Source organism: Mytilus trossulus, chromosome 3, assembly GCF_036588685.1.
Source record: "Mytilus trossulus isolate FHL-02 chromosome 3, PNRI_Mtr1.1.1.hap1, whole genome shotgun sequence".
NCBI classification, from domain to species: Eukaryota; Metazoa; Mollusca; class Bivalvia; order Mytilida; family Mytilidae; genus Mytilus; species Mytilus trossulus.
In genome coordinates this window covers 17,674,627-17,690,167 of record NC_086375.1, presented here as the reverse complement: position 1 = coordinate 17,690,167, position 15,541 = coordinate 17,674,627, and the positions used below count along the sequence as shown (strand labels likewise).

Below are 15,541 nucleotides of genomic sequence, written 5' to 3'. Positions count from 1 at the left end.
GTCACAGGACACATTTTTTAATCAAGATACCCCAATAATGATTGTGGCCAAGATTGGTTTAATTTGGCCCAGTAGTTTCAGGGGAGAAGATTTTTGTAAAAGCTAACGACAGACGACGACGGACGCCAAGTGGTGAGCTAAAAAGGAATATTCCTAGATTGATTTTTTTTTTGCTAGTGTATACATGCTTTGACAAAATCAATAAGACATAATCCATTACAGCGCATTTCATTGAGTGTGTAGCCACAGGGAAATATCTTTGTTTAGCTTGCTTGTTAGCTGAACGGTGAAGTCATTATTAGGTCGGGTATACAACCCTCCTTATGAAGTAGCATAGTCCAACAGACAGATAGATTGGTTTTCTGTTCAACTAGTCTATTCCTAAAGAGGGGTAGTTTACCTAACCTAACAATGACTTCATGGTTCAGCTAACAAGCAAGCTAACCAAAGATTTTACCTTTGGCTACACACTCAATGAAATGCGCTGTAATAACATGTGCGTGATAATAACAGCAAAATACAATAATTAGCCATCAAAGAATAAAGACCATGAAAGTAACTTGATAAAAACAATTTCAGAAATGACATTAGAGACACTATATTTTAATCATGTATTTGGTAAACAGTACTCCCAGGCATGTAAGGATCCTTCAGATCCTGAAGACATAATCAGATCTGGTTTCCATGGATGCCACAAATGAGCTAAAGATTTTATAACATCTGATTGGTCGGAACAGTTCTTCACATGGCCTTGATGATTAAATATTGGTTCAGTAAAACTGCATCCAAATTCATGGACTGGTGACTTCTGTGTATCATAAATGTAAACATTTCCATCAAATCCTGCAAGCAAATATGAATGAAGAATTAAAATTAAAAGTCAGCATAATAAAGTATATTTTAACAAAGGCCTGGTCATCCACCTATTTTTTGCTATATAAAGACCAAAAACCTTTGGTAGACATTTCCAACTTAAAACCTCCGTTTTTAAAGATTAGGAATTGGAATCGCCATATATGCATTTTATGTAAAAAATATCTTCTTTTTCTCACATTCTCTCGTTTGTCAAAGTCCTGATCATAAATAGCAATATTCTTGGAACTTTTGTCTCTTATATCAGTCGTCAAAGAAAACTACTGTACCTTAAATCACTACCCTTAGCTAGTGTCTACATGGTTGTACTCATCCCCTTTAATAATATATACTTATATGCAACATACAAAAAAAAAAGAGTCATCAAAGATACCACGGTTGTAATTTTGTATGCTAGACATTCTTTTCATCTATAATAGACTCATCAGTGATGCTTGAATAAAAAAAGTGAAAAAAACCAAATAAAGGATCAAAAACTCTGAAAAAAGTTTATAATTAATTTACGGGAATAGCATGAATAGTAGAGAAATGCATAACAACTGAGAAATTCATGCTCTAATTCAATGGAAGGCCAAGGGCTTACAAATCTTACTAAGGGAAATTGAAATGTAACCTCAATTGTCTTTTGTCCCTGTATGATATGCTTACCTGACAGAGATACTTTTTGCTTTTGCTGTGGAGAAGCCTGAAAAATAATTTTAAACTATAAAACTTCTTATATATAGCCATACACTAAAACACCAGAGGAGAGGGTCACTTTTTTGGACCCTTGAATTCAAAATTCAAAAGCGCTTAAAACCTACCAAATAAATTTACCATTAGTCTGTCAGTTATCAGTATTTATATACCATATATTTGAATTTTGTCAGATATTTTCTTTGGGATGCAAAGGTCAAAGACCCATATACTGTCAAAAAAGCCTCACTTTAAGATCTTGTCCTTAATATTTAGTCAACAATTTCCGTCAGCAGAAGTGTTGCTACAATATGTCTTATTGAAAGTTGTTAATGAATGTAAAATATCTTTCTTAGTAAGAGATTGATTCATATATACATCGATCTGGTTTAAAAAGAAAGCTAAAAATTTTCAATATATATCATCTAAAAAAGAAGATATGGTATGATTGCCAATGAGACAACTATCCACAAAAGACCAAAATGACACAGACATTAACAATTATAGGTCACCATACGGCCTTCAACAATGAGCAAAGTCCATACGGCATATAGTCAGCTATAAAAGGCCCCGATAAGACAATGTAAAACAATTCAAGCGAGAAAACTAACGGCCTTATTTATGTAAAAACATCTAAAAATCATACAAACACAAAGGATACAATTCAATATAATATTTCTCAAATTTTGACAGTAAAACTTTAAAGCAGCCTCACTATCGTTTCTAATTGGGTACAAACCTTGATACTTATATCTGTATGTTTTGTCCTAGACTGTTGTTGTGTATTCATCTCTTGTAGGATTTTATCACTTCCATTTCTAATATCAGATATGACAACAGATCCAGCAGACGACAATCTATAAACTAGGTCAACTGTAATATCCATTGTCCATATGGAGCATTTGTCACAAACTTGGTTTGAAGTGCTTTTTCTGTTATTGTCTGTTTTGTCCTGCTTTACTCTGAGGTCAATGAGTCTAATTTCTCCTGAATTTTCACAACTTATCAATGTGTTTTGATCCATGAATTTTATTTCACTGATTATTGATGTTTCAGTGAATTCTGAAAATAAACAGATACATGTCTTTATAAAACCTATAAAATGTGAATACCAGTAACTATATAGAGTTGGGTGCTCGTTTTCGCCGGGGACACAATTTCGCCGTTTTAGGATTTTGAGGTGTAAAAACTTCAAAGGATGGCTGAAATGGAAGAAATGTACCGGTAAATTATATTTTTATAACAAATATGATTTTTTTTAAACTGAGACAAAGTTGCGGCTCCTACTGAAAATGACCGAAAAACGGACAACGATTTTCGGACAATTTCCTGAATAAAAAATACAATTTCAAAGAAGTATTTCTAAGTAAATATTTGACTGAATGCCCTAATTTTGAATTCTTTACACCTTTGAAATGTCTGCTATTCATCTATAATGCAATTCATTTGATAAAGATTGGTAAAAGCTGCGGTTATTTGGTTTTAAATAGATGTGTAAAAACGGCGAATATGTGTCCCCCATTAACAAAACATCTGGAAATTTCATACACCCTTTAATCTAACTTTTCAGATGATTTTTTTCAAACAAACCCGTTTTCAAGCTTAAGAATATTTTGCATTTGAAGTTATCTTCATATAGAAATATTAGTATACTTCAACCAGATGCTCCGCAGGGCGTAGCTTTATACGACCGCACAGGTTGAACCCTGAACGGTTGGGGCAAGTATGGACACAACATTCAAGCTGGATTCAGCTCTAAATTTGGATTGTGATTAAATAGTTGACACAGCATAGGTTTCTGACACAGAATGAATGTGTTCTAATGAACTTAAAATTTATGTTTTCTCTTAGAGCAATTCACTATGCTGTTGAATATTAATCCTCTCAAAAAAATGTTTGAAGAAATTTTCATTTTATTTATGAAATTTCATTTCAAATGAGAAAATTGAACCCATTTTTTTTAATCACATCCCCCTTTCCCTTATTCCAAATTAATCTCAATTAAATTTCTAATGGAGTTTGCAACAATAACTACTCATTTAAATACATCATAAAATATTAAGATGTAAAAAAACTGCTTGTTATCACTGAATGGTAAAGATTATTTTAATTTATCAGTTGGTAGTAAAAAGTGAATATACATTGTATATAACAAAGATTTGAGTTGATTCTGGACAAAGAAAGATAACTCCAATTAAAAAAAATATTGCTATTTCACAATATTGTGCAATTAGATATTTCTTGCTTACTATTCTGGACAAAGAAAGATAACTCTAATTAAAAAAAAATATTGCTATTTCACAATATTGTGCAATTAGATATTTCTTGCCATTGTGCAATACTGTGCAATTGAAAAGACTTGCTATTGCACAATACTTAATATAATATTTTAGATCCTGATTTGGACCAACTTGAAAACTGGGCCCATAATCAAAAATCTAAGTACATGTTTGGATTCAGCATATCAAAGAACCCCAAGATTTCAATTTTTGTTAAAATCAAACTAAGTTAAATTTTGGACCCTTTGGACTTTAATGTAGACCAATTTGAAAAAAGGACCAGAAATGAAGAATCTACATACACAGTTAGATTTGGCATATCAAAGAACCCCATTTATTCAATTTTTAATGAAATCAAACAAAGTTTAATTTTGGACCCCGGTTTGGACCAACTTGAAAACTGGGCCAATAATCAAGAATCTAAATACATTTTTAGATTCAGCATATCAAAGAACCCAACCGATTATTTTTTTGTCAAAATCAAACTAAGTTTAATTTTGGACCCTTTGGACCTTAATGTAGACCAATTTGAAAATGGACCAAAAATTAAGAATCTACATACTCAGTAAGATTCCGCATATCAAAGAACCCCAATTATTCAATTCTTGATGAAATCAAACAAAGTTTAATTTTGGACCCTTTGGGCCCCTTTTTCCTAAACTGTTAGGACCAAAACTCCCAAAATCAATACCAACCTTCCTTTTATGGTCATAAACCTTGTGTTTAAATTTCATAGATGTCTATTTACTTGTACTAAAGTTATGGTGCGAAAACCAAGAAAAATGCTTATTTGGGTCCCTTTTTGGCCCCTAATTCCTAAACTGTTGGGACCTAAACTCCCAAAATCAATACCAACCTTCCTTTTGTGGTCATAAACATTGTGTATAAATTTCATTGATTTCTATTAACTTAAACTAAAGTTATTGTTCGAAAACCAAGAATAATGCTTATTTGGGCCCTTTTTTGGCCCCTAATTCCTAAACTGTTGAAACCAAAACTCCCAAAATCAATCCCAACATTTCTTTTGTGGTCATAAACCTTGTGTCAAAATTTCATAGATTTCTATTAACTTAAACTAAAGTTATAGCGCGAAAACCAAGAAAATGCTTATTTGGGCCCTTTATGGCCCCTAATTCCTAAAATGTTGGGACCAAAACTCCCCAAAACAATACCAACCTTCCTTTTGTGGTCATAAACCTTGTGTTAAAATTTCATAGATTTTTATTCACTTTTACTAAAGTTAGAGTGCGAAAACTAAAAGTATTCGGACGACGACGACGACGACGACGACGACGACAACGACGACGACGACGACGACGACGCCGACGACGCCAACGTGATAGCAATATACGACGAAAATTTTTTCAAAATTTGCGGTCGTATAAAAACATTAAGACCTGAACATAAACTGTAGAAAACATGGAAAGATGTGGCAAAAATGAGCACCCCACTCTAGGAATGTATGGGTTGTTCTGTTAAGCATACCTTCACTTGCAATTCAAAGAATACGAAGTAGATGTCTGAAAAACCTTTAGAGTGCACACACTTTAAAACTCAGCACTGATTTATAATAGCTGTTGACCAAATGAATAGTCATTCTGGTTCGGATTTCTAAGCAAAGTGTGACAAAGTTCATTCAACATATTGAATAATCAGAAAATTTCAAAGTATTGTAAAACATCAATTAGGTATCTGACGGATCCTCAAAGAGCATTTACAACTCATGTATTGTAAATCTGCTTACCAAATGTGAAATCATTCTGTTCTGTGAAGGTGTGACGAAAATATTTGTTGGACAAACATTGAAAAAGGAACAAATGATGATATCTTGTGGAGGGTTGTCTCATTGGCAATCATATCACATCTTCTTTTTAGCTCACCGGGGCTGAAGGGCCTCATGTGAGCTTATGCAATCTATAGACGTCTGTTGTCTTCGTAAAGTATTTGAAAAATCTTTTTCTCTGAAACTTCTGGGCCAAATTACTTTAACTAATCTTTAATCTTTAACTAAATGTTCCTTAAGGTATCTAGTTTATAAATTCTTTCAAATGTTACGATCCATCGACAAACATGGCCACCATGGCTAAAAATAGAACATTGGGGTCAAATGCAGTTTTTGGCTTATATCTCAAAAACTGAAGCTTTTAGAGCAAAACTGACAGGGGGTAAAATTGTTCAATTGGTCAAGATCTATCAGCCCTGAAATTTTCAGACAAATCAAACAATCCATTGTTGGGTTGCTGCCACTTGATTCATGGTGTTTTAAGGAAATTTTGCAGTTTCATAAGATTAAACAATTTATAATAAAAGAGGGACGAAAGATACAAAAGGGACAGGCAAACTCATAAATCTAAAACAAACTGACAACGCCATGGCTAAAAATGAAAAAGACAAACAGAAAAACAATAGTACACATGACACAACATAGGTAATAATAAGGTACCTGTTTTATCACACACCTCATGTGTGGTCTCTTTTTCTAAATCCAAACAACATAAATTATTCAGACTAGAACCAAATACAATACAAGCTGGTTTATCTTCATTTACAGCTATCTTTGCAAAGCATCTAAAAATAAATTCAACTCATTAATTTTTAATTGGAAATTTTAGGAACAGAACTATTGGCGTAAAATTTTGAAAATTTAATACTCATGTTTTGAAAAAGTGTGTGAAAAAGTTTTGATGTATTTTTTTTTATCTACCAGTAATATTAAAATGATTAATAATCATTCTAATCCAGACACATTATTCATATAAGTATAAACCTTGCACTAATTCATGAACTTACAGTATTTTTAAAGTAACGGACATATTATATTTCTTAGAATTCAAGCAATGAGGAACAACTTTATAATACAGTTTTACAACATAGATACTTGCATTATCTGATTAATACCATATGATGTGTTTGTCTTTTGATATTGTTGTCTTTTATCTTCTTAATGTTCCTCTTATTGATATTCTATTCTGACATTTAAGTTTTTGTCATTTTGAGATGTTTTATTGGAACATGGTTGTAAATAAATGTTTAAATAAAAACTTACTTTTTGTTACTTGTGTCTACATGCTGTGATTTTAAACTTTCAATCGGTTTAATAAGATCTACAACAAAATATTAAAGCACATAAATGCAGTAATTTTTTTAATTTTTTTTTTTAAACTGAAATTTTCTTTCCAAAAATTAAACCATCATATACCATTTCTTTTTTTAAAATAAATATGGTTGAAATAATCACATCATCCTTCTTAGTATCAACCAAAAACTATATAATGACTGGGACATACGATCTTAACAAACCAACTGTTTCTGAATGCATATATATTTGTATATTTGCTCTATATGTATACAATGTCACTGTTGTTGCGTTATTATACCTACTTTGATATAAGTATCATTGCAAGAGGACATTCTTATTACTTTAATTTCTAAGCCATAATTTGTGCCCCATACAACTATACAAGTATACCAACCAACCTTTACTTATCTTTATCAGCAATCATAAAACGAATGACTTAGACTTGATTTTTAATTTTTACTAAATAACATTTCTCTCATAGATCTGTATAATGGTGGTGAAGAACTTTATATCTTATAATGTTTTATATTATGTAATATATGTTGTTAATTTTGCCATAGCATGTCTATGCTTTGCAATAAAGATTCATTCATTCAAAAGAAAATCAATTTTCATCTGAATAAGATTTCATAGTTTTTTAATCTACCAAGATGGAGCCCTTTCCTTATTGTATGTAATGTAACTTTACAAATTTTACTGGACAAATAAATACTTTACAATAAAATATTGGTCAAAGAGAAAAAAAATAATAAATATTATATCTTGTACAGAAATTTTCTGTCTATTCCTAAATTAACTATGGAATATAACATAAAAAATAGAAGATGTGGTATGATTGCCAATCAGACAATTCTCCACAATGACACTATACGGCCTTCAACAATAAGCAAATATACATACCAGTTCCATTTGATCCAATTCTCCAAACCTGTATTCCTGTATTTGTTTCATCACTGGTGCACACCTGTCTGTAAAAATATTAACAATACAAATTGAATGAAATTTAAATCTTTAACAAATACATAAAACAATTAACTTACTTCTTGTCCAGTTTATGATTGAATTGCTTAGTTATTAAATTATTTCTGTATACATGAAAGCATGACTGAAGGTAATACAAGTTCAGTTTCTAGATCACTGTAATAAGTACATACAAATAAGTGCTACATTTGTATCAATAATTCTTCAATTTCCAAACTGAAAGCCTAAAGGGTAAGGCTAAGCAGTTCCTATCCAATAGATTAAAAGAGCAAAAATATTGTATCAAGTATATTCTGACAATAAAAATGTCAAGTTCCACCAGTTTATCTTTTGTTTCTATAAATTAACTTTTGGAAATACTCTAAGAGGGCCATAGGATGAAACAAAGAACTGAGAAACATTTAAATTGACACTATTCACATACATTTTTTTGCCATGACATTGTCAGTTTATTTTTCATCTTAGATACGAGTTTGAATGTCCCATTAGTCTCTCTTTTACAAATGAAAGAGTTCTATAATTTTGTTGTTGTATATATTTCGTATGACTCCACCTTGATTTAGGGATATGTTTTATACAACATATTTTGCTAGTACTGAATCCACCATTCTTTTGGCGAAAATCTCTGTCTTTCAGCAAACCCTAGAGACAAAGTAAAAACAAAGTTAATTAGGTAAATTTAATAGACTGTCATAGAATTCTTAATTAATTTTTTTTTCATAAGCTAATATTTGTTTTAATTAAAACAGTACATGTATACTATATTTTAGTTTTCATTATACTATTTATAACTCTTTTTTATCATCATGATCATCCTATTTCCAATGTTGCATAAAAATAAGAAGATGTGGTATAATTGCCAATAAGACAACTCTCTATCAGATGACATGGGAGTTAGCAACCATAGATTACCAAACAATCTGTATGTCTATATGACCTTCTTTAGGTGTAAATCAATATCATTTATGTGTGACTGTCTTTTTTATAACCTCTAAAGCCTTTGGCTACATCTTTACATGAAAAGGGTTGTGTTTAATTTATTTATAAAATCATGAAAAATGTAGATTAGGCAAATACAGTTAAATATGTGTATTAGCATGATCAGTCAGGGGCGTTACTTAAACAAGTTATTTTTTTTAATTACTTATATAAGTAATTTTTTATTTTAAAAATAATAAAATTACTTAATAGAGTTATTTTAATTTTCAATAAAAACTTACACTTAATGAAGTTTTCATGATTTTAAACAACATTTTATATCATAAAATAAAGAATTTATCAGATTTGAGAGGAGTAAAGAGATAAAGGGTTACTTTGAAAATAATGACAAAAATATTACCTGAATAAGTTATTTTAAACATTTTTGAAAAAAATAGCAATAACACTTATCTAAGGCACATATTTAATTGATTTAGGTTACAAATTATAAATAACTTCAGGTCTTAATTAATTCACAAGTATCTATCTATTTATATCAGTCTACCTTCAAGATTTTAGAGGAAAATGATAATTTAATAGTCCCAAGAGACCAATCTTTGACCCAGAAGCTTCGGTATGAAAGATAAGTGCGTGCGTCGGAAAGTTAATTAGTGTTTCAGAAGAATTAGTTTTTATATATCAAGGGAAAAATAACCAGATAACTGTGAAAATTATTTAAAGCTAGTAAAATCTGTATTCTTGGACACCTATAAAAATAATATTCAGAAAAATAACTTATATAAGTTATATTTAAATTAGCCTCGTTTTCAACATTACTTGTATAAGTTATTTTAATTGTTACTTGTTTAAGTAATGCCCCTGACTGATGATTAGGTATTCTAAATTTTTCCCTTTCATTTTACTTGATAAAGGTCTGTCCAAAGATAATTAGATTCAGTATTATTCCTGTAATTGGTCTTCAAAACCTTTGGCAATTTTGGACTCTGATTACCAAATGAGGCTGTAAGAAAAATAAGAATTTACATTAAGTATGATCCATGTGTAGATTTTGACAGTTTCAATAAATTTACTTTAATATATGTATTTTTTGGTAGTAGTCATTGACATTGGACAGACTTTCTTGACTGAATTTTGTCTAACATCAACTTTGTTTTAGATGGAACACTTATCTACAGTGCTAGTTTAAATCATAAATATGAAATGTAAACATTCATGACATTACTGATTTTCTAGTTTAATACGTACAGCACTCTCTGAATCATCAGATAAAAGCTTGTCAGGGACAGATAACTCTAATATCTCATTTCTAGCATCACTTGATGTCGCAACAACCAAATCTGCAAGAAAAATATTTCAAATCATCAACATTCTTAAATACAGGTTGTAAAGTTGACTTTTTGTGTACTAGATGTATTTCTTTTTATCAGTTGTGAAGTGTGCTGTACGTGTGGTGAAGTTTCTTTTCAGTATATGGATATGGATAGTAAACTGCACATTGCCAGAAAACAAAGAAATAGTGATGGCAACTTTAAATACGTTAATAAGTAATGCAAATAGACAGGAAATAATAAAAAAAATTAATTAAAAACATTGATTTACAAAATTTTAATCTGCTAACCGAGTCCCTGTGAGTTATATGAATTCCTTAACAATAATAAATTGTTACATATCGCCCAGTCAGGTTTCAGACAAGGTCATTCCTGCCAAACAGCGCTAACTAAATTAATTGACGAATGCTTAAAATATTTAGATAATGGAGAAATAGTTGGTACCGTGTTTTTAGTTTTCAGTAAGGCTTTTGACCTTATTAACCATGTCATACTTTTCGAAAAGTTAAAATTTTATCATATCGGAAAACATATAATAGATTGGATAAAATCATATTTGTCTGACAGACAACAAGAAGTCCAGTACGCTAACATTAAATCTGATAAATCGTTTGTAAAGTATGGAGTGCCTCAAGGTTCTATTTTAGGTCCACTGTTATTTTTAATATATATAAATGATTTACCACTTCATGTTAAACAATCCAAAATGGATTTATATGCTGATGATTCAACATTGCATTTTCATGATAAAAAACATTGAAAAATAAACAGCATATTGCAAAATGATTTAAATGCTATACAATCTTGGTGTAACAATAACAGTATGAAAATCAATGCACAAAAAACTAAGTGTATGAAATTGGGTTCAAAACCAAAACTTAAACGACTATCAGAATTATGCATTACCATCAACAAAACATGTATTGAGAATGTCCATTCTTTCAAATTACTTGGAATTGACATTGATGAAAATTTAAGCTGGGAAGATCATGTTGAGCATCTAAAGTATCACTTTTATATAAAATTAAAGTATATTTGCCAATACACACAAGGCAACTATTTTATAATGCATATATTCTACCATGTATAGACTATTGTAGTTCAGTTTGGGGAAATTTATTACAAAAAGATCCAGATAGAATCATAAAACTTCAAAAAAGAGTAGCAAGAATTATACTGGAATGTGATATTTCTATTCCATCTAATTTCATGTTTTCTTCTTTAAAATGGCTATCTTTTACCAAAAGAATAAAATACCAACAATCAATTTTAATGTATAAAATTGTAAATGGGCTAACACCTGATTACTTAGCAATTCTAAATATTGATGATGTGCAACGCCACAACTTACGATCTGTCTCTAATAATGATCTTTTTGTTCCAAGACCAAATACAAATTTTTATAAAAAATCTTTTCATTACTCTGCAACCAAAGTATGGAATAATTTACCACTCGAAATAAAAAAAAATGTCCTAATGTGGAATTATTCAAGAAACATAGTTATAACCATTTTCTTGAAAATTATATGCAAGTCAAATAATTTGTTTTTCTCTAACAAAACTATATCAAATATTGTCATTTATTACTCTTTGTATATTTCAATGATTGAATTGTTGTATGAGGGTGGTAAAGGGGGGCATTGAACACGGAAACACGTGAAATAAACATCGAGAACACGTTGCACGGAAAATAAAAATCTGAAAAAACGAAGCACGAGAAATAAAATAGTAAATATTAATGTAAAAAGTTAAGTAATTTATTAATCAGCCCTTCTTTGAGATCATCTAGTCATTATATAATGGATATTATGACCATGCAGTCACCTTTTAGCGTCCGCTATAGTTGCAACTGATTTGAGAGAAAAATATTATTCATAATAATTAATTTGGTAGCCTTTTTAAATATTCTGGAAACTCATAATTTAAAACAATCTGCAGACTGACTTTGAATTCAGTCCTGGTTAACTTTTTAATCAAATGTGAGAAAAGCACGAGAAATTAAGATTACCGACACGAAACACGGAAAATAAATAAAGGAAAACATGAGGCTCGCACGTCGAACCAAACATGAGAAAACGAGAAATTAAACGTCAAAACACGAAAAACATGTGTAATAAAAAGGCCCAAAACGTTGCACGAAAATAACCCTTTACCACCCTCTTGTATATACTAGTAATATATATTGTAAATTAATGTATCAATGTTAACTGTATGCATGTATTTTGTTTGAGGGCCTCAATGAAAATTAGACTATTTCTAATTGAGTTACCCTCTTTAAATAAAGAATTTATTATTATTATGAAACCAAATAAATCAAAGTCCTTCAACAGTGCTCTATAATAATTTGTTTCTTGTTTTAAAGAATTCAATGTTAATTTCAAACCATTAATATTTGTTAACCATTGAATCTATTCACAACCAGCCTGACCAGTCTAGACTCTAGATAATTGAAACATTGTCATTTGGTTTTAGTGCCAGTCTGACTTTAACATGTTTAATATGCACTGCTTTCTTAAAGTCTACTTTGTGGAAACATTTTGTGAATTGCTGTCAGTTTTTACTTCTATTTTTTTTTTCAAATAAAAAATTGACCTATGATGTGAGCACCTGTCCATTGTGGAGGGGGAGGACAGGGGGTACCCTTCTCCTTTCTCCCACCACTCTTCTCCTTTCTCCTACCCTCGTTCTCCTTTCTCCCATTAGAATAAAACATCTCCTTTTGAGATATTTTTTCTTGAAATATTAGATCATTTTTTAAAAGAAGAAATATCTTATTTTTTCTCCTTTCTCCTACCCCCTTTCTCCCTGTCTCCCTTACCCCTGTCCTCCCCCTCATTGTGAAGCAAATATATAGTAACTATAAATATTTTGTATAATTGTCTTGTTTGGTGTATTTTCTTTATAATACATTCTCATTTTTATGTATAAAATTATGTATAAAAAAATAGATCTTCTAGCTTGGTAATTAGTACCAAAAAGTAACTACCTGATCTTTGTTTAATATTACAATTCTTCATTTATACCTCTGAAATGACATGCTGACCCACACACAGCACATCATATAACTGTCATGTACTTCAAAGAGTCTAGAACTTTGTTTATAACTTACTTTTATCATCTACCCAGTCCATACATGTTACAGGGTGTTGTAAATCGTACATAAACAGGTTTCTGTAGCTGAAAATATCAAATTTTCTACAGATATTATTGAGCTTAACAGTCAGGCTCTGATTTAAAGTATATTAGTGCATGTACTCATTACATGTTTTAAGATTATAATCATGCAATAATTACAACAATATATTATATAATACTGTAATTCTGCATCTTACATGCATGTACTTATTCAAATTACATCCCAATACTTTTTTTTAAAGATAAACTCTATTGTCATTATTTATACTTGGTTATCAAAGTTGCTTTTTGGTCTATTGTGAAATTTACAGACTTTTGTACAACATGCTAAATTCTTCCAATTTCTAGCTTGACATATACTGTGGATTCATTTATTTTCGTGGGTACCAATTTTCGTGGATTAATGAAAACTTGCATATTCGTGAATATTTAATTTCGTGGTTTTGCTGAAGTCTGCACACAAACCTTTAGAATATACTTCATTCGTTGAACATTTAATTTCGTGGTTTATCTGTATCCACGAATTCCACGAAAATTGGTATCCAACGAATAATAATGAATCCACAGTATCATGTATATATATATATATATATGATGTCCATTTTTTTTACTGTATGATGCCTTTTTTTTTTTTGGGGGGGGGGGGGGGGGAGGGGGTATTACTGTTGGGTTACTGTTTAATTACTGTTTACTCAACATCTCCTCTTATTCAAATTAGTTGAAAGAGAAATACTTATCATTATGCCAAATCGAAAACTGTTATACATGGCTAAATAAAACTATATTCATCATATTAAGTTACAGTATTTCCGTTTCTTTTTTTAACATGTTTGAATTAAAAAAAAAATCATACAGACATCGTCCCCTTCCACCGTAGCTCATAGGTCCTTATGTTATTTTTTGACTATTTGCAGACCATCTAAGGACCTATGAGCCCGGGGGGGCCACTTCCTATGTAATGACTGGTAGGGATGAGCCGCTGGAATAGGTCACTATTTCATGCTTCATGATACATGTATATGAAAAGGGTGAGAAATTCAGATTAAATATATCAATAGGTTGATATTATTACTTGCTGGATATATATATTATAAGTATCTGAAACTAATCAAATGTTCTATTTATTTTTGATGCGGTTAAACCTCAGTCTTAAATGCATCAGCTATTTGTCAAACCAATTAAACTCTATTTATTCAATGTAGTATTTCCACTGAGGTTAGATATAGATGCAATAAATCCAATCATTTTGACATTTCCACCTAATTAACATTGAAAAGTTTGCATACATGAAACATTTGAAGAAATTCCATAGCATATATATAGTGTTAGCATCCTTCAAGAGGGAACGACAAATCAGTTTTTAATTAATGTAAACTCAGTAAAAGTGATACTATCTGAAGTGTTACTACATTTATCTAGTAAAACAATATTTATTGTCTTTTCAAATTGAAATTTCTTCATACTTAAAGTTATAAAAGGGGCAAATGGAGGAGTGAAGAATTTATTGGAAAAGCAAGGTGTGATTATTGCGACTGCGTTGCATCTAAACAAAAACGTAAAATGAGTGGGACCTCAAAATTTTTGTAAAATCTAATGTACAAGAAGATGAAAAATATCCAAATATATCTATAGGTCTGTTTTTTGTTCATTAATATATGACAAGGTATATATTTTTGATAAACGAAATATATGAAAAGGGTGGGGTACTTGATCATGTTGATGTCTCAGCTGCTCACCCCTACCCAAAAAAGTTTGAAGTGGCCCCCCGAGCCTATGAGCTACGGTTCTGCTGCTATAGTCCGCAAATAGTAAAAAAATAGCATAAGAACCTATGAGCTACGGTTCAGCAGCTAAGGTAAATGCCTGCCTCGTATTATCTTTGGTATTAAATCTGGCTTGCTAGCTGAACCATGAAGTCTAGTATGTGCCTTCTTGCATACTGAAGTTAAGAAGTATTATGTCGATGTAGATGTACCATGCCCATTGATAGAAACAAGGGTGTGTGCTATAAAAGATACAGGGACCCCTTTAGCAGTTTAGCATGTTCAGTAAAAGAGACTCAAAACTTTTCAAAATCAGCGATATACATACTTTCTGACAGAGTCAAAAAACCAATCATCGTCATCTGAAGCCATGTAGACTTGATGAAAGTAAGTCACAGACTAAATAATATGTATGTTGATGAAGACAGTGGTTTGGTGGAAAAAATATTATTTTGAAAAGCGTCCGGCTGATCACGATTTCCCATTTAT

At 30.8% G+C, this 15,541-nt stretch overlaps 1 protein-coding gene across 1 annotated transcript; it reads right to left on the bottom strand.

Annotated features, from left to right (window-relative positions):
- Positions 1-587: 587 nt before the first annotated feature.
- Positions 588-15,537, bottom strand: LOC134710280 (WD repeat-containing protein 73-like). Its single transcript, XM_063570576.1, has 10 exons — positions 15,381-15,537; positions 13,264-13,331; positions 10,072-10,163; positions 8,441-8,529; positions 7,807-7,874; positions 6,874-6,931; positions 6,271-6,395; positions 2,288-2,610; positions 1,522-1,558; positions 588-843 (listed from the first exon to the last, which is right to left on the bottom strand). Exons 1-10 carry the CDS (start codon positions 15,422-15,424, stop codon positions 608-610), a joined length of 1,140 nt encoding a protein of 379 aa, XP_063426646.1. The 5' UTR covers positions 15,425-15,537; the 3' UTR covers positions 588-607.
- Between the last annotated feature and the right edge of the window lie 4 nt (positions 15,538-15,541).

Excerpts from the sequence above, each read along its gene's own strand:
- LOC134710280 (XM_063570576.1), bottom strand. The coding sequence starts at position 15,424 with ATGGCTTCAGATGACGATGATTGGTTTTTTGACTCTGTCAGAAA. Across the intron at positions 13,332-15,380 it reads TTTTTTGACTCTGTCAGAAA|CTACAGAAACCTGTTTATGT; the intron begins GTATGTATATCG and ends TGATATTTTCAG. Across the intron at positions 10,164-13,263 it reads GGACTGGGTAGATGATAAAA|ATTTGGTTGTTGCGACATCA; the intron begins GTAAGTTATAAA and ends TTTTTCTTGCAG.